We start from the raw sequence: 22,732 nt of genomic DNA, 5'->3' as shown, positions 1-22,732 counted from the left end.
AAATACATTTCAGCAGAGAGTTTTGCGCTAAGAGTGTCAACTTGGTGTTGTGTCACTGTTGGCCACCATGTGAGCCTTCGTTCCTGGGTGAGCATCATCATCATCATCATCATCTGACATGTAACATTCCAACATTCCCTAATCTCCCAGGGATGGGACAGCTCTTTTCTCAGTAGGACTGTGTCCCAAATGGCACCCTATTCCATATATAGTGCACAACTAGGGGCCCTGGTCAAAAGTAGTGCACTACATAGGGAATAGAGTGCCATTTGGAACAGAACCTACACAGTTATCATGTGATTCGACTTCGAGGAAGGGGCTGTGGGAAGTGTTGTGGGGGAGGGGTGGGGCATTATGGTATAATCCATTTTGGCAGTTATTTTCTCTTTCTATTCCTTTGGTGTTGACCCTCCTATAGGGCTCCCGAGTGGCGCAGCGGTCTAAGGCACTGTATCTCAGTGCTTAAGGCATCACTACAGACCCCGGTTCAATTCCAGGCTGTATCACAAATGGCTATGATTGGGAGTCCCATAGGGTGGCACACAATTGGCCCAGGGGTGTCTGGGTTAGGCTGTCATTGTAAATAAGAATTTGTTTTTAACTGACTAGTTCAATAAAAATATGAAGTATTTTTCTCAGTCTATATCCCCCTTGCCTAGATCATTCCCATTACAGACTATTCTTACTAGCTTGGCAATATCACTGACATTCTCTAGGGCACTCTCAATGGTTCATCCTCATTCCCAAGCAAGTATTCCCCTTCAAACTGTCTGAATCATCACTCCAAGTCAGACTGGCTGCAGACAATCATTTCTCCCAAATCCTGATTCACCCCGATGCAGCAGTGTCATACACCGTGGACATTATTATTACAAATGTAGAGAGTAATTCATTACTAATAGTTCGATTTTGGTTATTTAATCTATTTATAGGAAATGATGGGTGTTCTTATTGATAGGACCACATTCAGGGTTGTCTGTGTGATCTGATGTGCCTTGAAAAGACTTCTGATTCAGAACCAACTTTCCAAACCAAACTTCTGATTCAGAACCAACTTTCAATGACCTCAACTTGGTAGTTTCGGTACCCTTATTATTTAGTTTTTCTGTGGAGAAAGCAGACGTGAAACTGGCCTGTCAGCAGTGTATTATTTAGTTTTTCTGTGGAGAAAGCAGACGTGAAACTGGCCTGTCAGCAGTTATGTAACCATTTAACCATCTCTTCCCCTTAAAGTCGGAGTGTGCCAAGCCCATTGAACCAAACTGTAGAGGTCATCTGTACTCTGTGGGGGGAGGGTTAGGGGTTAGGGGATAGAGATGGCAGCTAGCTCTCTGGAACAACAGTGGAGAACCAGGGCCTCACAGCTGCACTGACTGACCACTGGGTTCTGCCTCACAGGGCCTCACTGACTGACCACTGGTTTATGCCTCACAGGGCCTCACTGACTGACCACAGCACTCTGCCTCACAGGGCCTCACTGACTGACCACTGGTTTATGCCTCACAGGGCCTCACTGACTGACCACTGGTTTATGCCTCACAGAGCCTCACTGACTGACCACTGGTTTATGCCTCACAGAGCCTCACTGACTGACCACTGGTTTATGCCTCACAGGGCCTCACTGACTGACCACTGGTTTATGCCTCACAGAGCCTCACTGACTGACCACTGGTTTATGCCTCACAGGGCCTCACTGACTGACCACTGGTTTATGCCTCACAGGGCCTCACTGACTGACCACTGGTTTATGCCTCACAGAGCCTCACTGACTGACCACTGCACTCTGCCTCACAGGGCCTCACTGACTGACCACTGGTTTCTGCCTCACAGAGCCTCACTGACTGACCACTGGTTTATGCCTCACAGGGCCTCACTGACTGACCACTGGTTTATGCCTCACAGAGCCTCACTGACTGACAACTGGTTTATGCCTCACAGGGCCTCACTGACTGACCACTGGTTTATGCCTCACAGGGCCTCACTGACTGACCACTGGTTTATGCCTCACAGAGCCTCACTGACTGACCACTGGTTTATGCCTCACAGGGCCTCACTGACTGACCACAGCACTCTGCCTCACAGGGCCTCACTGACTGACCACTGGTTTATGCCTCACAGGGCCTCACTGACTGACCACTGGTTTATGCCTCACAGAGCCTCACTGACTGACCACTGGTTTATGCCTCACAGAGCCTCACTGACTGACCACTGGTTTATGCCTCACAGGGCCTCACTGACTGACCACTGCACTCTGCCTCACAGGGCCTCACTGCAGCACTGGGTTGCTCCACTCAGCGGTCTATGGGGGAAGGATGGTAGGACTGGTCATTATGTTCGTGGAGGACCAGACCATCTGTCTCACTGGCTTTGTTCACTGGAGTCCAGCCAGGTTGTGTGATGGGTGGGTGGGGTGCGGGTTGTTGGAAAAGGGGGTTTGGGGCTTGGTTGAGGCGGGGACACAGGGCTGAATTGAATGCTCTCTAAAAAAGGCTAGAGCAGGTGGACCAAAGCTCACGGGTTAAAAAGGTCAAGCTGAAGCTAAAATGATTCCTCCTAGCCAGCACATTTGTAAGCACAGGCTACATCATCAATGTACGCAACAAAAGCTAAACGAATCGGTAGTCAAAAGGAAACTATATCTATTAAAAATCAGATCAGGGAAACATCCTCAGAAAGGTGTCTAGACAGATTAAACCAGCAAGTGATCAGCATTAGGGCTCCCGAGTGGCGCAGCTGTCTAAGGCACTGCCTTTCAGTGCTAGAGGTGTCACTACAGACCCTGGTTCAGCGGTCTAAGGCACTGCATTTCAGTGCTAGAGGTGTCACTACAGACCCTGGTTCAGCGGTCTAAGGCAATGCATTTCAGTGCTAGAGGTGTCACTACAGACCCTGGTTCAGCGGTCTAAGGCACTGCATTTCAGTGCTAGAGGAGTCACTACAGACCCTGGTTCAGCGGTCTAAGACACTGCATTTCAGTGCTAGAGGTGTCACTACAGACCCTGGTTCAGCGGTCTAAGGCACTGCATTTCAGTGCTAGAGGTGTCACTACAGACCCTGGTTCAGCGGTCTAAGGCACTGCATTTCAGTGCTAGAGGTGTCACTACAGACCCTTGTTCGATTCCAGGCTGCTTCACAGCGGTTTAAGACACTACATTTCAGTGCTAGAGGTGTCACTACAGACCCTTGTTCGATTCCAGGCTGTATCACAACCGGTCGTGATTGGGAGTCCCATAGTGCGGCACACAATTGGCCCAGCATCGTCTGGGTTTGGCCGGGGTAGGCCGTCCTTGTAAATAAGAATTTGTTCTTAACTGCTTGTCTAGTTAAAGGAATATATAATTTAAAAAAAATAATAAATAAATACTAAAATGTTATGTGAGCTTTCAGATATAGCTGATGGCCAGAGTGAACATACTATTGCAGTACGAAAAAGAAGAAAAAAAAAGAAATGCATGAAATGAAATGTATGAATTCATACTGTAAGTCGCTCTGGATAAGAGCGTCTGCTAAATGACTAAAATGTAAATGTAATGATTGTATCTATAGAACATGCATCCCAATTCAAGTTAATGTTCCAACAATGGCTTCTGTCAAATTTCCACCTGATCAGCTTTATTCTTTCTAGAGACTATTTCAAGGCATACAAAACCCTATTCTAAACTTTAATAAACCCAGACAATAGAGACCTACCACACGCCCACCCCCACCTCCCTGAACCAATCACTATGGGTAGCAGCCTGGGACTCAAATGTAAATAAAGTGAAACAATGGTGAGCGCAGTGCTCAGCCTGGTTTAACCAGGCCAGGTAAATGTGGGCAGAGGCAGCAGGACGCTGGAATGCTGTATAGACTACTAGAGCCGTTTGCCTTTGTGGAATGCTCCCCCAGGGCCGCTTACATAAGGCCATCTGCCTCAGGGCTGTTCACTGGGCTGTTCACTGGGCTACAAAGCTAGGCCAGGGGCTAATATGGCATACTGCCCTGCCTGGAGATGGACGCTAATGCTCAGTCACTAATGCCGTTTATTCCCACTATAGATTCCCTTTCAAACATACTGTAGATGTATTGTGGAAGATGGCATTTGAAATGGCTAAGAAGCAGTATGGTGACATGTATTTAATAAGGCCTTCAAGTGGCTTTAATAGTCTTACTTCTAGACCAGTCTGATGGATCAGTATCATTGCAGATATTAACTGAGGGTGTGACTTAAGTGTAGACCTAATGTCCAAAGAAACAGTATGAAAATAGACAAACACAGAACAGCTTAACTGTACCAAACAAGCATGTTTAATTTTCACAATGACACATTGACAGGTACTGTAATATATCAAAAACACATATCTAAAATCCGGAAAACGACAACTCAATTTGCACAGAGATCGAGTCTCAAAGACACCGAATAATAGTAACCAGACATTTTCAAAACAAAGGAACGTGTCAAAGTACATTTCCCAATACAATGCTTCTATACTGCATACACATTTACTTTGAGTGGATATCTGAAATGCATCCTTGAATCATCATATAAAATGATATCTTTGTGATGTTGATAATAAATGATACTGGACGAGGAATGATCAGATTTCCTTCTATTAAAAAGGCCACTAAGATTACTGTAAAATCAGCACATGAAGCCTAACAAACCCATTCACTACAAAGAAAGGAAAAGCTTAGGCCCAAGTGACATTTCGATAAAGTTATTCTTGCGATCTGAGAAAACAAGGAAGTAGGCAACTTTTTTTGCAGCACTGTTAGCTTGTTTTGAAGCTCTGTGATTCAAATAACACTTCAGTTTGGTCATGCAAAGTTGCAGCAGAAGGACTAGAAACTAAAAACGTTCAGCATGGATTTTGACTAGGTCCCTTCCTCAACACATTCATGAGGAATATTAGTGTGAATTTCAACAACCCATCTGAATGTCCTCCAGCATAGATTTAAAACAATATTGTTGTTGACATTTTGGAGTACACATTTGATTTCAGTGATAGATGCACAGGCTTGCAAGGCCGATTTGTTGTTTGTCAAAGCTTGCCAATACAAGATAGGCTAACCTACAGTACTTATTTGAACTGTACTCAGTGTCATTTCAAAACAGTTTGAAATAAAGTCGAGGTGTGACTTTTTTTAACACAGCATCTGCATTCAACTCACAGCCATTAAAACAGAGTCAAGGCCAGAAAAAGTCATAATTAAAAGTAAAATGCACAATTTCAAAAACAAGTCTACAGCATAGATGGTTTGTCAAATATTCAAGTGGCAGAAAAATTACAAAAAATGTAATCCATCATCCAAACTAAATATTATGAAAGCATTGACAGAGAGAAATAATAGATCATTACTAAACTTAAATACATAAATATTTTTGTTGTAATATAATCATTTTCCATTGGGCGCCCGAGGCTAATAAAATAGAGATGTTCAAAGCCTATCCAAAAGAAATGTAATAATACATAAATGAAAGGTTCAGAGATCGATTTTAAAAACCTGTGGAGTAGACAGGTGTGCGTTGCTTTGCATATGTCGTATTTGCTCTTTGTCCTTGTTGGAGTCTCCCCTTGTCCCTTCTGCCCTGCATTGAGAAGCTTTGGCACAGAGACACCATGGAGGGACAGGACAACACACATCACAACATGGTGCTAACGAGGGGTAGGCCACACATGCAGCAGGCCAGACAAGGCCGAATCCCAGCCTGGGTGAGAGGTGAAGTCACAAGTATCATCAATGTGCTGCTCTCTGTGAGTGGGTCAGGGGGTCAGAGGTGAGGAGGTAAAGGTGGCGAGGAGTAGGTAGTGGGGGGGGGGGTAGGCAGTGGGAGGGTTAGGGGCTCAGAACAGAGGGTGTCATCAAACCAGACCGCGGCGGAGGAGCCATTTTTCAACCCGTCTCCAGAAACCGAGAGCGCCGTACAAACGACAACCCGTCGGCAAGTTTAGCCCGCACTTTAAAAAAAACCTCCTCTGACTGTCTGGTCTCTCTCACAGAGAAGACTCCACCTCTCGGGCGATAACGACCTCGGGTTCCGGCTGAGGAACCACCTGGACAACTGCAGTGGCTGCCTGCTCCAGCACGGCAGCTCCGGGTCCTGCTGCTCCCTCTGGGGTCTCGTTGATTACATCTATGGCCGAGGCCGCGAGCGCATTCCCCTCACTGCTCAGGATCTTCTCCGTGCCCACCGGACCAGCACCAGCCACGCCCAGCTTGTCAGCAGCGCCACAACACAGCTTAGGAGCGCACTGCGTCCGGCAGGAGAGCTCGCAGAGGGAGGCGCTTGACTCGGAGTTGATGGTAACGAACTCGGGCTGGATGGTGGTGGCGTGGATGCCCTCGTCGTGGAAGAAGTCCTTGATGCGCTTGGCCACGTCCATGTAGGACGTGGGGTCGTGACACTTTATGTGCGCCGTGGCGATGATGCGTGAGCCTGCCAGCTGCCAGATGTGCAGTTCGTGGATGGCCAGCACGCCGTCCAGCAAGAGCAGCCGCTCATTGAGGCGGTGCATGTCGATCTGCTTGGGCACCGTCTGCAGGAGGATCAGCGCAGACTCCTTGAGCAGTGGGTAGGTGGTGTAGAGCAGGATACCCACCATGATGATGCACAGCGTGGGGTCCAGGTACAGCACCCAGCACGGTCCCACCATGGTCCGCTGAAAGCTAGAACTGTTGCCGTCAGTGGCGTGGCTGTCGATGCAGGGGTTAAAGCAGGTCTCGCCGGGCGGGCACGGCCGCCATACGAAGGTGAAGATGAGGGCGTTGACCACCACGATGACAGAGCCCAGGGCATCGCCCAGCACGTGTAGGAAGACGCCGCGCATGTTGAGCGAGGCCTCGTCGTGGCTGTATTCCAGCTCCTCGTAGGGTGCGCTGCCGTTCATCTGCATCTCACTGTCGTTACAAACAATCTCTGAAGGAAGAAGAGAGACGAGGGGTTAAAGAAGTACAAGGGAGGCAAAAGCACAGCCCTGTAACACATTCATCCTTCCTTGAGATAAGCATCGACCTATAAGTGATTAGATAGGTGAAAGCAGAGTGACCACTATCCCCAATGAAGGCAATTCAGATAGGTAGGAAGGATGCATTTTCAAAGCATTTTAACAGAGCCCACATATTTGAGAGGACGGAAGGAGGAGTGTCAGAGAAAATGGTGGTGGGGGGGAACTCTTCCAAGGGATGGAGAAAATAAAATGTAGATTTTTTTTCAAAGACCAGGAATGACTAATACATAAATCGTGAATGACTCACGCGTCCAGCTGCAATTTATCAGCTGACTGGTCCAACTACTGACCCAAACAAAGCATAATGATTAATGACTGCATCAGGGTTTTTTGGAGGACATGGTTGAGGTACTGTAAGTTACAGCTGCCCCAGGCGATAAACACCTTCATAGGAAGCTATGTCGTGTTAGACATGAAACCCATTTACTTTGATGGCCAATGGCACCAGAACCAGTGCTAGTGCTCTACACCACCTACCCACTGCTCAAGGAGTCTAGCTTGGCACACAGCGAGTAGGGGAAATTCATCGGGGTAATGGTCTGGTTGTCGGTCACTGCCTTCGATGATGTATGGCCGGGCTCAACGTATAGAAACTGGCAGAGCCTGAGTAGGGGGGAAATGACTCCTGGTTCTACCCTTTTCTGTACCAACAGGAAGCAAGGCAAAGGGCAGCTCTCAGTATCAGCAAGAAGATGGTCAAACAACGTTTTACCTGAAACTGGAGGATCACCAAGTCTAAATCATGATATCCTGTTAATATGATAAAACAATAGGGGACATGAATCCCTGAAGGCCTGCGACAGTGATTTAACACAATTATAAACAGAAAGAAAATGAAAGAAAAAGCCAACTTCCTGTTATGGGTGTAGCAGCACCAGTAGTGACAATAGAGATCAAGTGTCTTCATAAAAAAGGTCCCGATTTGAATATGTAACAGTTCAAATATTCATTAATTTACCCAATGCAGTTGGAGTGACCAAATCAGCATGGTGGGACTCCCACCTGTTTGGTTTTGTAACAAGTCATGACTTGTCCTCCACCATGTAAAACACATGTCAAACTCATTCCACGGAGGGCCAAGTGTCCGTGGGTGTTTGCTCCTCCCTTGTACTTGATTGATGAATTAAGGTCACTAATTAGTGAGGAACTCCCCTCACCTGGTTGTCTAGGTCTTAATTGAAAGGAAAAACCAAAAAGCTGCAGACCCTCGGCCCTCCGTGGAATGAGTTTGACACCCCTGATGAAAGACATCTGCAGGCTGAGTGGGGGCTAGATTCTTCAGCTAACAAAGATCAACTCAAAACAAACTTATGTTACAGTGAGGATGAAGGGGGCCCAGGTTTAGGAACCATTAGGTCTTTCACTGACAAGCTCAGAGGCAGAACCTCAGAGGTCATATTTATCCAGTTATTGCCTGATAACATGAAATAAACAGTTTCCTAAAGTGATGAAAATAATGAATGAGTTACAAAGTCTGTCTTGCACTCTCATTACCTCTGCTAAAGGTACTTCAAAATGGGGGTGCAGAATGGACACAGTCATGGACCACATTGTTCTGTATCAAGTCACTGCTGATACCAGTCACTGAACTTTATCAATTTAATAGCCCTGTCCCGGTTTCTGTTCAAAACTGAAAGCGACTGGCTGGATTTCATCATGACGCTGCCCACACATGCGTCTTTGACTGGTCTGGTAAAAAGGCTCCTACAGCTTACAGGGCAACAGATGATACAGATGATGTCCAAGCCAGGAGAGACACACCAGCCCAGTTACACCTTTGAGATTGTAGTGGATATTGATCCATCTACAATACTACAGAAGAAACCCAGCCAAGACCATGTGAGACTGGCATCTTGATCAACAGGGCAGTTGTGTTGAATGTCTCTCCTCAAAGGCAGAAATATCAAAAGTGTTTTAAGGTAATTTCCATGTAATGAGGACCAACATGTGAAGTCCATAAGCTAAGAGTCTATTTTTGAGAAATTACGACACATATACAGTGAGGGAAAAAAGTATTTGATCCCCTGCTGATTTTGTATGTTTACTTATTTCCATCATTAAAATGCAAATCAATTTTTGACATGCATTTTTGACATGTGTTTTTCTGGATTTTTTTGTTGTTATTCTGTCTCACTGTTCAAATAAACCTACCATTAAAATTATAGACTGATCATTTCTTTGTCAGTGGGCAAACGTACAAAATCAGCAGGGGATCAAATACTTTTCCCTCACTGTATATACAGTACCAGTTAAAAGTTTGGACACACCTACTCATTCAAGGGTTTTTCTTTATTTTTTAGTATTTTTTACATTGTAGAATAATAGTGAAAACATCAAAACTATGAAATAACACATATGGAATCATGTAGTAAGAAAAAAAGGGGGTTAAACAAATGAAAAAGTAGCCACCCTTTGCCTTGATGACAGCGTTGCACACTCTTGGCATTCTCTCAACCAGCTTCATGAGGTAGTCACCTGGAATGCATTTCAATTAACAGGTGTGCCTTGGAAAGAAATTCCACAAATTAACTTTTAACTTCTTAATGTGTTTGAGCCAATCAGTTATGTTGTGACAAGTTAGGGGTGGTATACAGAAGATAGCCCTATTTGGTAAAAGACCAAGTCCATATTATGGCAAGAACAGCTTAAATAAGCAAAGAGAAATGACAGACCATCATTACTTTAAGACGTGAAGGTCAGTCCGGAACATTTCAAGAACTTTGAAAGTTTCTTCAAGTGCAGTCGCAAAAACCATCAAGCGCTATGATGAAACTGGCTCTCATGAGGACCACCACAGGAAAGTAAGACCCAGAGTTACCTCTGCTGCAGAGGATAAGTTCATTAGAGTTATTAACTGCACCTAAGATTGCAGCCCAAATAAATGCTTCACAGAGTTCAAGTAACAGACACATCTCAACATCAACTGTTCAGAGGAGACTGCGTGAATCAGGCCTTCATGGTCAAATTGCTGCAAAGTAACCACTACTAAAGAACACCAATAAGAAGAAGAGACTTGCTTGGGCCAAAAAACACGAGCAATGGACATTAGACTGGTGGAAATCTGTCCTTTGGTCTGATGAGTCCAAATGTGAGATTCTTGGTTTCAACCTCTGTGTCTTTGTGAGAGGCAGAGTAGGTGAACAGATGAACTCCACATGTGTGGCTCCCACCGTGAAGCATGGAGGAGGTGTGATGGTGACACTGTGATTTATTTAGAATTCAAGGCACACTCAACCAGCATGGCTACCACAGCATTCTGCAGTGATACGCCCTCCCATCTGTTTTGTGCTTAGTGGGACTATCATTTTTCTTTCAACAGGACAATGACCCAAAACCCACCTCCAGGCTGTGTAAGGGCAATTTGACCAAGAAGGACAGCGATGGAGTGCTGCATCAGATGACCTGGCCTCCACAATCACCCGACCTCAACCCAATTGAGATGGTTTGGGATGAGTTGGACAGCAGAGTGAAGGAAAAGCAGCCAACAAGAGCTCAGCATATGTGGGAACTCCTTCAAGACTGTTGGAAAAGCATTCCTCATGATGCTAGTTGAGAGAATACCAAGAGTGTGCAAAGCTGTCATCAAGGCAAAGCATGGCTACTTTGAAGAACCTAAAATCTGTTTTGAGTTGTTCAACACTTTCTTGGTTACTACATGATTCCATGTGTTATTGCATAGTTTGTCTTCACTATTATTCTACAAATGTAGAAAATAGTAAAAATAAAGAAAAACCCTTGAATAAGTAGGTGTCCAAACTTTTGACTGGTACTGCATATACACACACATTTTTTTTGACAATCATTTTCCATCCTAAAAAGTATGAATAGGCTTTGATAAAAATGGTATTAGAAACACACACACAAAAAAATGAGAAAACACCTCCAACTAATAAACACATATTTAGTTTAGGATAATTTTCAGCCTTTTGTGAGTTTAAGAAACCTGACCTCGTGCCTTGAAATTCCATTGCCAAAACCCCACATATCTTCAAGATGTTTTCTAATTTCTCTCACTCATGGAGGGAGGATAATGACATTTCACAGAAGTAACAAGGTAGACCTATCAATTAGTTAAATAACATTTTGTTTATGAATTATGAAGTGATTAAAACTCAATTGTTACCAAATCGGTAACAGATTTGCTGAAAATGTATTGGCTACAATGGGAAATCATAGTAGTCACAAACCACAGTTGGGTCGACTGTACTGTCCTCCCTTCCTCTGGCATACTGTTAATGTTCAGGCATACTGTCCTCCCTTCCTCTGGCATACTGTTAATGTTCAGTACTACGGTCCTCCCTTCCTCTGGCATACTGTTAATGTTCAGTACTACGGTCCTCCCTTCCTCTGGCATACTGTTAATGTTCAGGCATACTGTCCTCCCTTCCTCTGGCATACTGTTAATGTTCAGGCATACCGTCCTCCCTTCCTCTGGCATACTGTTAATGTTCAGGCATACTGTCCTCCCTTCCTCTGGCATACTGTTAATGTTCAGTACTACTGTCCTCCCTTCCTCTGGCATACTGTTAATGTTCAGTACTACTGTTCTCCCTTCCTCTGGCATACTGTTAATGTTCAGTACTACTGTTCTCCCTTCCTCTGGCATACTGTTAATGTTCAGGCATACTGTCCTCCCTTCCTCTGGCATACTGTTAATGTTCAGTACTACTGTTCTCCCTTCCTCTGGCATACTGTTAATGTTCAGGCATACTGTCCTCCCTTCCTCTGGCATACTGTTAATGTTCAGTACTACTGTTCTCCCTTCCTCTGGCATACTGTTAATGTTCAGGCATACTGTCCTCCCTTCCTCTGGCATACTGTCAGGCTTATGTTCAGATGAAATTTGGTCAGTCCACCCTGGCCTTAATTTCAACGCCCATAGACGTCTGGACTGGTCTTCATTTGGCCCAAACATGGACATCCATGATTGGTACAGTACATTACAGTAGAGCACTGTTGAGTACATTCAATACATCAAAGTGTATAGTGCAGTAAAGAAAAGTAGAGTAAAGTTCAGTACACAGTAGAGTACACTAGAGTTGAGTACACTATAATTTACTATAGTCTACTGTTCTGTGCTTTAATGTCAACGCTTGTGAAACATAGACGTCTATGGTAGGTTCAGATTTGGTCTGGTCCAACCAAATTTGATCTTGTTTGATGACGGCGCTCAATAAAATAATAGCCAGTGTGTAGAATAATACCTAAATATAAAAAAGGAGGATATTGCATGTTTATACATTTGTGTACCTATTTATGATACATCACCATGATGACAATGACATTCATATCAACAATTATGCATTTCTGTGCAGTACAGATCAGGCACCCATGATAAAATTCTGTTACCGGATGTAAATCCACTTCAATATCCAAAATATATATATATTTTTACCTAAGGTGTCATGTCATAGCTGACACCTCATTCTTTCTGTAAACAACGTTGAATCTTAATTTGGAGCCAATATGCAATATCATTACATTTTAACATTTTGATGACAGAATATCCCAGAGACAGCCACGTATGCATTCATTTTTAAATCAAACAATACATTTGACAATGTTTTTACCATTCTACCACATAAGATCCATTTTATTTGAATGGTAAAGCTCTTGATAAACTGGGTAAATTAAGATGGCATAGGCCTATTTACAATACAGGTGAATGAATATTCAAACTTCCATTTGGGACTAATATTAGCCTACTGATCAACAACATTTGCATAGAAGCATCACTCCAGTATGTCACACCTGCATGGTAGAACATCATGTAGGCACTGCCTTTAATTTGAGGATATAAAAGGACTTATATTCAATGCAAATCGGTCCACGTAATGTCATGATTTGTGATCAGGGATGATTATGAAACTATTATTTTTTTGTACATTTTCATGATCTGGATTTTATTTTAGACGTCAGGACGCATCTCTAAACAACACATGAGCCCTATTATTGATAAATGAACTAAACTAATATTTGCAACAGGAGTTCGATTTAGGACACTGTCAACTCATCCATTTCTCTCAATACTTCACCTATCTGTTGGAGAATGAGCTAGCATGCTGCTGACTTTCCCTGCTGGACATTCATCGGCATTGTGTAGTGCTCCTGGCTCAGGCAGTGAGTGGCAGCTGGCATAGCAGCATTTTTGCTATGATCGAGAAGTGCTAACAGACTACAAAAGGTTCATATCGACCAGATATCTGCTCGGCCGATTATCCGTGGTTCTCAAAAAAATCTATGGTTTTTGTTTTGCATATATTTAAGTAAGTCTCAGGGCAATTCCGTTACCATGGAATTGCCCTTAACAAGAACACCACAGAGATGGCTTAGTTTGGACTAAAGATCGCTCCATCTTGAGTAGGCCTATGGCCTACGTTATTTAGTCAGCAAAGTCCCAGAAGTTTCAGTTATTTTAATAAATTCCCTGTGTGAGATTATGTGAGTGTGTGCTCCGTCTGCCCCCATTCCCCAATAAAATATCTTATTTTAAATCGATGAAACCACATAGCTAGCCAAGTACAGTAGTTACAGTATGTTGACAGTATAGCTAGCTACTGTAATAGACAAATGATTGACATTAACTTACCATGTCTACGTCTCTCGGTGTTCACGCCATTAGGGGGGCTGTTGTGGCTTCCTACCAGGTTGTTAGTCTCCTCTCCTGATGAGCCATTCGGTCTTTCTGACTTGCATAGTTTACCCCTCTTGTTTTTCTTATTTCCATGAGAATGGCCTCCTCCTCCGTGGGAGTGCCCGTGTCCACCACCTGCGTGTCCGTGGAACAAGCACAGCCCGAGAAGGTTGACCAGGAGCCCCGCGGCCCCCACACCGATAACTACATGGGGTTTCTCGATTTCATGTGGGTTGGTGAATCGCTCGACGGCCTCCAATATTATGGTGAAACAGAGAGCTGTGAGGAACACAGCGTTGACCAGAGCCCCCATCACCTCAGCCCGGATCCATCCGAAGGTGTTTTTATTTGTCGATTGTGTTTTCTGAGCAAAGCGCACGGCCACCAAAGCCACAAGCAGCGCTATGACATCCGATAGCATATGAAAGGAGTCCGAAAGCATTGCTAAAGATGCAGTGATCCGACTGACGACAACCTCCACGATAAAAAAGCCAAAAGTCAATGAAAGCATGCATACTAGCCGCACACGATTAGGTTCACAAGCCATTTCTCTCCGCTTGATCACTTGTTTAATTTAGGTAACGTTAACTGAGTTAGCTAGCTAGCTAGCTTACGATATGCACGTACGACGTTACGGTATACTAGCTGTAACGTTAGCTACAACATGCGAGCCAATCGATAGGCATATGATGCGATTCCACCACGTCTTGTCAATATTTATACGGTCGTTAACAATTCGTCATTATCGTACGATTACAACCGACTCCAATTCAAGATACAGCTAAGACCGATGTTGGTTCCTCAAAAGCAGTCAAATTGGGAACATTCAAAGACAAGGGCATATTCCAGAAACGTTGACCGTAGACTCCGATTTGCAGACGGCTGAAACTTTGCACCCGAGCCGGTAAAGTTTCCACACGGAATAAGGCGAATGAGAGGCACGCCCTGGTCTTTTGCTATTGGTCGTTAGGGATAAAGTAGAATTTTGGTTGGTCAATTTACACAACCATTTGACGTGGACGGAGCCCAGCGTTGCTATGTAGCCACGTTGAGTAATGCAAACATTTAGACGTTGCGGACTCCTCCAACATTCTGACTCATCAGTTTTTAGGATGGTGTGTAGAATCGGCACACGGCCCCTTGTCTTATTTCTGTGTGGTTAACAAAATGTTATCCATCCGAAAATACATTAGGTTAGACCACGTTTCAAGCACCCAACTGAAAAGAAGACTAGTCCTACTAGACTATAGGTCTAAATAAACATTTCGCAATCTGTTCAAACATTTTTGAGAGGTTAAATGTCCTGGCAATACTTCAATAGAATAAACAAACTTTCAATGTATCTAGGACTGGGCCTTCACACATTCACAGGATTCACTTTGGTGGAAGCGCTTTACATGCAGATTTCTCCAAAGCCACTATCGAAACATCTTTCAACCTTTCCAACATGAAGAGAAAATATAAGGATAAACGACGACATCATGTGGGAGATACTGATAACTACAACCCTTTAGATACACAGTAGTCTACGTACATTTTGTTTCCCTTTCCATTGTTTGAAGTGAAACAAGTCAGTCAATCACCAGATAAACTCTTTACGATGTGTGCATGGAGATCAATGGATGCAACAGAAACCTTCCATGTAGAAAAATAGATATTGTAGATATACATTCTGCAACAGTAATCACTCTGATTACATCTGCATTAAATGTTTACAAGAGGCCATTCACTACATGGTATGTTCCCACATAATTTATATGCAAACTAATTATGTAAAAAATTTAAATTAAGTTTCGAAACATACATACCAAGAGTTGAACTTCATCATGCAACCAAAATAATGTACATGATGCCAATTTGAGATGAAAAAACAGGAGACAATTCAAGGGCAAAGGAACAATAAAGCAAGGACAAAGGTCAATTAGTTGACAGTTCAACAGAAAATAATGCCACGTTCCCAACTTGTCGGAAACTTCATTTTAAATCGGAGATTCTGAATTTCCGACATTATGTGAACGCAGCATGGAACTTTGCACCCGAGCTGCTTTAGTTTCCACTTTCTACACATAACTAGAGAAAAGCCCTGGTACTTTGCTATTGGTTGTTAAAGATAAAGTACAATTTGGTTGGTCAATTTTTACAACCGTTTCCCGTGGGCTGGGCCCAGCGTTGCTATGTAGCCACGTTGCGTAATGCAAACGTTTCAACGTCATCGTTTGGAATGCGCTGCGAACTCATCCAAAATTCTGACTCATATTTTTAGGATGGTGTGTAGCATCTCCACACGGCCCCCTTGTCTTATTTCTGTGGTAACAAGATAGTATAAATCCAAAATGCATTAGGTTAGACTACATGTCAAGCACTATTAAAAACCGAAAAGACTTGGCCTACTAGACTATCGTTATAAATAAAAATCGTGTATTCGTTCATCCTCTGTTCACACATCTTTGAGAGGTAAAATGTCCTGGCAATACTTAAATAAATTGAACAACTTTGAACGCATCTAGGGCTAGGCCCTCACATTCACAGGATTCACTTTGTTGGAGGTGCTTTGAAGAGAAAAGATAAGGACAAATTACATAATGTGGGAGATACTAATAACTACCAACCTTTAAATGTACAGTACATCAACAGGCTGCAAATGTTTCCCTTTACATTGTTTTAAGTGAAGCTAGTCAATCACCAGATAAACTCTCTACTTGGTGTGAATGGAGATCAACACATGCAACAGACACCTTTCATTTAGAAGAGATAATGTAGGTCTACATTCTGCAACAGTAATCACTGATTACATCTGCCTTTAATGTTCACAAGAGGATACTCACTAATGTTCCCACATCATTTTCATGGCCAAACTTCTACGCAAACTGCTTATGTTTAGAAAACAAAACATGTAAATTAAGCTTAGACACACATTTACCAGGAACTGAACTTCATCATGCAACCAAAATAAAGTACATGATGCCACTTTGAAATGAATAAGAGACAATAAAGCATTAAGGACTAAGGACAATCTGTTGACAGTTATACAGAAAGTGGACCTGACCGAAACAGACATCTGTTGAAGGTGCCTGTTTTTTGCCAACCCATCCCAATATCATATTTGCAAAACATTGACATATTTCCAGAACAGAAGTGTATGCGGGAGTGTACACCTATTTATACATCTTCAGATAATGTACTAACATTGCCCTTTAAATATATTTTTAATGCCACCATACAGTATGTACATAGTGGTTATAAATCACATATTCACAAATCAGAACTTGAGTGCAATTCTGTGCATCAACAACACATTTTAAATGTCAAGGTTGAAAAAACACAAACACCACTAAAAACAGATATCTGGCATCCAATATTTGGCAATTTCACCATAGTACAAACCAATCACCATGATACAAATAAATTAAAGCTACATAATTTCCCTATGACCACTAGGTTTCAATAGCTCTGAAACTAATGTTAGTCAGGAAAACTAAAGCAGAGACCTGCTACTTCTGGGACACACCTCAGACAACCATACATTCATCCAGCCACATGACACTGATAGGCCCTAGGAAGGAGACTCTCTGTGGGCTAGCGGATGCCTAGGATCTGCCAGCTCTTGAGCTGGTAGAGCCTCTCCACCTCCCCCAGGGCCTGGGCCCGCATGTTGGCTGCCTGCAGCCTCTTCTTCAGCCCCAGCTCCTGGTTCTTCACACTCTGCTTCTGATCTGGCCTCTGGTTCTCTTTGCTTTCTCCGGCAAAATGGACCTTCTTTCCAGGTGAGACGTTCTCCTCTCCCTCATCTAAGGGGCCAAGACGGCAAAGAGTTATAAAGTTTTATTGAACTCTACAAAAAACAGCTCAGATAAAGATCCTCCTCTGTAGGATGCCTCTGGGATTCTTCAGACTACCCAGAAACGTTACATTTCGTAACTTAACTCTAAATCAAATCTGCTTCCCCCTTTTATTTCATTTAAAAACATGGTTACCCCATGGCTACCGTATATTACATTGAACTTCAATTACGAAGCAAAACAAGTATCCCTCATTTTCCTCCTGGTTCCCACCCCATGTTTGTTGCAGGTTTTATTGCAGTAAAGAATTATATATACATTCACAAGGTTAAAATTCATATATACACTAAAATGCTAAAAAGTCCCCAATTACAGAAGTGAACACAATGCAATGCTCAGTTCTTCTCAATGTTCAGGGGGTCCAGAGGCCTTCGCTTGACTCCCATACCCATTTCATTGGAATAGAGCAGTGGCAGGGTCTTCTGCTGTTTCACCAAGTTGTAGCTCTTCAACAAACTCTCCGCTCTAAAACCAAAAGCAAACATTCAAATGGATTATACCCGCTTGCAGTTTTATAGCAAGCAATGAGATTATAACACCAAAGCAGGAAGCAAAAGTAGCATTAGCACAGCTTGGAGGAGGATTAAAGCCTTAGGATTTAGTCTGACAATAAATAGCAGTTTGCTGCATTTCAAGTAAATTAAGTGATTCAAGAGAGCTCCGTTTTACCTGGCAAGCTTCTCATTTGATAGTCTCTCGCGAACACAAAGCTCCTGCTCCCGCTCTGTAGGAGGAATGGAAACCCATTCAGATTTAAATTAAACATACCTCAGGTTACAAACAATTCAGTCTGTGTATACTCGGTAGCATAGCCAGTGACACATTGACCTCCTTTAAAACCTATCATTTCAACAAGACTGACCCAAAAAACATGCACGTTCCAACACCACAGGGTCTCATCTGTGACTAGGACATTATAGGGACCAGCGTTGGGGTTGAATACATTTTCAATTCAGGACATTCATTGAAATGGACATTCACTTCCTGAATTGGCTGAGCTAAAAACAGAACTGAGCCCGACCCTGATAAGGGTAAATGACACTCACGCTCCAGCCTCTCCTCTCGCTCCTTCAGGGCCTTCTCCCTGTGCCGCAGCACCTGCTCCTTCAGCCTCAGCGCCGCAATAGTAGGGGTGGTTGAAGACTCGGCAGGCTTTGGTTTCTCTGGATCAGCAGACCTCCTCCGGTGTCTTGCCTGCGCCCTGCTCTGCTCATCGGCGACCAGGTCCGCCAACAGGCTGCTCTGGAGAATGGACTCAACTGAGGGCCTCAGGTAGTCCTGGCAACAAGGCACAACAGTCAAATCGACAAAGCAAACTGTCAGTTCGAGTACAAGAGAGTGAGGGATTCAAATCTCTTGATGTTGAAATTGTATAATCGAGCAAAATTACATGCTTGGTGATTCAGACAAACAATCATCTCAACAGAAGTGCAGCAGTGAGGAGTTGCTCACAAGATGCCCTGAACTTTATATGGAGATTATCAGTGCTGTGAAACATATTCCAAACCTTTAAATGGAGCATTCTGGAGAGGAGTGTATTCAGCTCCTCTGAATACCGGTAGGGGATTCTCCTAAACTTTCCCTCTCGGATCTTCTCCGCCAGCTCTTTTTGGTTATAAGCTGTGAAAGGAGGCCTACATGGAAGAAATGCATGCATCAGACTTTAATCTAGTCTAATGCATTGACTGGGGGATATTGAGTTAGAATATAGATGACAGGCAAGATAACTCACGATAAGGCACAGAGTTCGTACAACAAGCACCCCAAGGACCAGATATCTGATTTCTCATTGTAGGACATGCGATTTATTTGTTCCTGTAAAATATGAAAGTGTCCACACATTGACAAACTGATTAGACAAGCTGAGTATTTCTCTAAAATCATAATGAAAAAGAGATCTACTTTTAAAACCATAATGATAGTTTGAGTCAGTATTGACAATTTCCCCATCATGGGGGAAAACACGGGGGAGTACTTAGACCGCCAGCAAACAAAGGCCTCTATTTACACTTTGCTTAGGAGTGAATTTCACACTACTTTTGGATTCTAAGGCTCGTATGAATGTCCTGCTTAATATAATGTTTGTCATTGTAGCCAATCAACTGCATTATACTTAAAACACTTCAAATAATGTAATATTCCCTTTGGCTAACTTTGCCGCAACCTATATCAATGAGCATTAGCATTCTAGCTCAGTGGTTCCCAACCTTTCTTGGTTACTATACCATCAAATATATTTTGCTCTGCCCGGAGCAACCCTGAAGTACCCCCTCATGTGAATTTTATCAGTAGGCCTTCGATCTCATGAATCTTCTCATCAACCCCTTGTGGATAGGCCAAGTACGCCCAGGCGTCCTAGTAACCCGGGTTGGGAAGCACTGTTCTAGTGAACTACTGCATCACAAATAGGTATTCTAAGATCAAGCAAATGTAATCTCACCGACTGTTCAAGCAATAATAAAAACATTGTAAGAGTTTGAGAACCCCTTTGCTAAAGACCGCAGTAAATCTAGGCTGTTGAAAGGACGCAGATGGTGAACAGCAGTTATCCCCCACGGTGGCCGTTGTTCACAGGGCTACTTGTTCATGACATGAATAGCGACTTGGAGTATAGGATTCACAATTATATTATTGCCTTTGCTACGGACTCACAGGAGACATGTAGTATGGGGTCCCGACGAAAGTCTTAGCAAAACTGGTGTCATGGTTCAGGATACGTGCGAGACCAAAGTCGCCAAGCTTGACATTCTGCTTGACATCCAGGAAGATATTGGCGGGCTTAAGATCTCTGTGCAGCACTGTGGCCCCACCATTGCTCCGGCGATGGCAGTCCTTCAGGGCAAGAGTGAGCTGAGCCATGACTCGCATGATGAATTCCTCCTCCAAGTAACGCCTGGACACCAGGAACACAACATACAAGTTTTATTAGTCACATGTAAGAGATACACATGATGGACGATGTCTAACGAAATGCTTTCTTGCAGGTTCCTTCTCAACAATGCAACAATAAATGATAAAATGCTGAACATAAAGTGGCTCAATAGAATAAACATTTTAGCACACAATACCCCATAATGACAACAAACAGGTTCAGACATTTTTGCAAATGTATAAATAATAAAATAACAACACATTTACATAAGTATTCCGACCCTTTACTCAGTCTTTGTTGAAGCACCTTTGGCAGCGATTACAGTCTCGAGTCTTCTTGGGTATGATGCTACAAGCTTGGCACTCCTATATTTAGGGAGTTTCTCCCATTCTTCTCTGCAGATCCTTTCAAGCACTGCCAGGTTGGATGGAGAGCATTGCTGCATTGCTCTTTGTTGGGGTTCAAGTCAGGTTCAAGTCCGGGCCACTCAACGACATTCAGGAGACTTGTCCCGAAGCCACTCTTTCATTGTCTTGGCTGTGTGCTTATGGTCGTTGTTCTGTTGGAAGGTGAACCTTTGACCCAGTTTGAGGCCCTGAGCGCTCTGGAGCAGGTTATCAAGGATCTCTGTACTTTGCTCCATTCATCTTTCCCTCTATCCTGACTAGTCTCCTAGTCCCTGCCTCTGAAAAACATCCCCACAGCATGCTGCCACCACCCTGCTTCACCGTAGGGATGGTGCCAGGTTTCCTCCAGACATGACACTTGGCATCCAGGCCAAAGGGTGTAATCTTGGTTTCATCAGACCAGAGAATCTTGTTTCTCATGGTCTGAGAGTCCATTGGGTGCCTTTTGGTAAACTCCAAAGCCGGCTGTCATGTGCCTTTTTCTGAAGAGTGGCTTCTGTCTGGCCACTCAACCATAACCATCCTACAGGGTGGCAGGTAGCCTAGTGGTTAGAGTGTTGGGCCAGTAACTGAAAGGTTGCTATATTGAATTCCGAGCTGACATGGTAAGAATCTGTCCTTCTGCCCCTGAACAAGGCAGTTAACCCACTGTTCCTAGGCCGTCATTGTAAATAAGAACAAATTCTTAACTGACTTGCCTAGTTAAATAAAAATTAAAAACCCATAAAGGGTGTTGCACTGTCGCAGTTCGCCACCTGGTGTCAGAGTGGGATGGCCATCAGAGAGGTATATACATGACACATGATGGACAAGGGAACCAAGGTCAGCACAAAACACACATACACACCTTTCTTTGATGCATCTGGTGATGAGGCTGGAGAGGTCACCGCCTTCACAGTGCTCCATAACGATGTACAGTGTGGTGTTGGTCCGGTCAATGATGCGGTCATAATATCTCACAATGTTTGGATGCTTCAGTTCACGCAGGAGATTGACCTCGGACACCAGCATCTGCTTCTCGCTCTCAGCCATTGTGCCGTAGTCCAACTCCTTCCAAACTAGAATCTATGACGAAACCCAGACAACAGAACTAAACAGGCATTGATTGGCCATAGCTTGTTGATGTTGGGAAACATTTTATTAAAGATAAATATACATAGGGGTATTTTTCTAAAATAAATAAAAACATGCCTGTCCACTTAGGGAACACCTTTAGTCTCGTCTCAAGAGCATCCCCCAGAGGCAAACGTTACGCACTGGCTCTGGTTACCTTGCCAGGTGTAATGAGAGCATGCAACGCAAACATAGTTAGCTAACGTTGGTCGAACAACGCCTTACTAAACCGCGGAAACAGCGAAACACTTACCTTCGCATCAGATTTCCTCCGTATTTTCTGACATTTTCCGTAAGACCCTGATCCTATGGTATACAACACCTCATAATCTTCAACACGAGATGGCATTTTGTCGTAGCGAACGTTAACGTTACTACTATATAACTAGCTAGCTAAATGCAGGTTGCAATGCAAGGTAGCTAACGCAGTTATCTATTGAAGAAGAGCAATAACGACTATTCTGGACGTTTTCTTTCTTCGAAATATCGTTAGCAAACGTAAATGCTGACTATATCTCTCCGATAACGTATTGATAAAAATAGCTAGCTAACTACTCGTCAAAACAACGTGTTTTACGTTGATAACACAAGCGACGAAAATGAAGCAGGGATTCCTTGCTTTGGTTTCAAATTGGTGCCTGAATTATTCAATGTGATTGGTCCGTCTACTACATATAGAATATTCTGATTGGCTGTAATGAAGACACAAGCGGCTGGTTGCTAAGCATCTGAAACCCGCGAGATTTGGCGCGGTTGTTTAAAGGGGAATAATTTATTTTGCCGACGGAAACCGTTCTGATGATACCTCAATGACGGAAACGTTCTGTCAAATACAGTAGGATTGCGTGGCAAATAGATTTGCATACCGCATTTGTCCA

At 43.5% G+C, this 22,732-nt stretch overlaps 2 protein-coding genes across 2 annotated transcripts; both read right to left on the bottom strand.

Annotated features, from left to right (window-relative positions):
• Positions 1-4,264: 4,264 nt before the first annotated feature.
• Positions 4,265-14,667, bottom strand: slc30a1a (solute carrier family 30 member 1a). The gene is made up of 2 exons (XM_029734132.1): positions 13,579-14,667; positions 4,265-6,898 (listed from the first exon to the last, which is right to left on the bottom strand). The coding sequence occupies exons 1-2, from the start codon at positions 14,168-14,170 to the stop codon at positions 5,976-5,978; spliced, it is 1,515 nt and encodes a 504-aa protein (XP_029589992.1). The 5' UTR covers positions 14,171-14,667; the 3' UTR covers positions 4,265-5,975.
• A 1,713-nt stretch (positions 14,668-16,380) lies between these two features.
• nek2 (NIMA-related kinase 2) lies at positions 16,381-22,511 on the bottom strand. The gene is made up of 9 exons (XM_029734133.1): positions 22,108-22,511; positions 21,589-21,806; positions 20,115-20,355; positions 19,195-19,277; positions 18,970-19,096; positions 18,509-18,740; positions 18,132-18,186; positions 17,851-17,927; positions 16,381-17,411 (listed from the first exon to the last, which is right to left on the bottom strand). The coding sequence occupies exons 1-9, from the start codon at positions 22,201-22,203 to the stop codon at positions 17,200-17,202; spliced, it is 1,341 nt and encodes a 446-aa protein (XP_029589993.1). The 5' UTR covers positions 22,204-22,511; the 3' UTR covers positions 16,381-17,199.
• Between the last annotated feature and the right edge of the window lie 221 nt (positions 22,512-22,732).

This window comes from Salmo trutta, chromosome 35, assembly GCF_901001165.1.
Source record: "Salmo trutta chromosome 35, fSalTru1.1, whole genome shotgun sequence".
Lineage (NCBI taxonomy): Eukaryota > Metazoa > Chordata > Actinopteri > Salmoniformes > Salmonidae > Salmo > Salmo trutta.
Note: the sequence above shows the minus strand (reverse complement) of the source record. Positions and strands in the feature narration are given on the sequence as shown.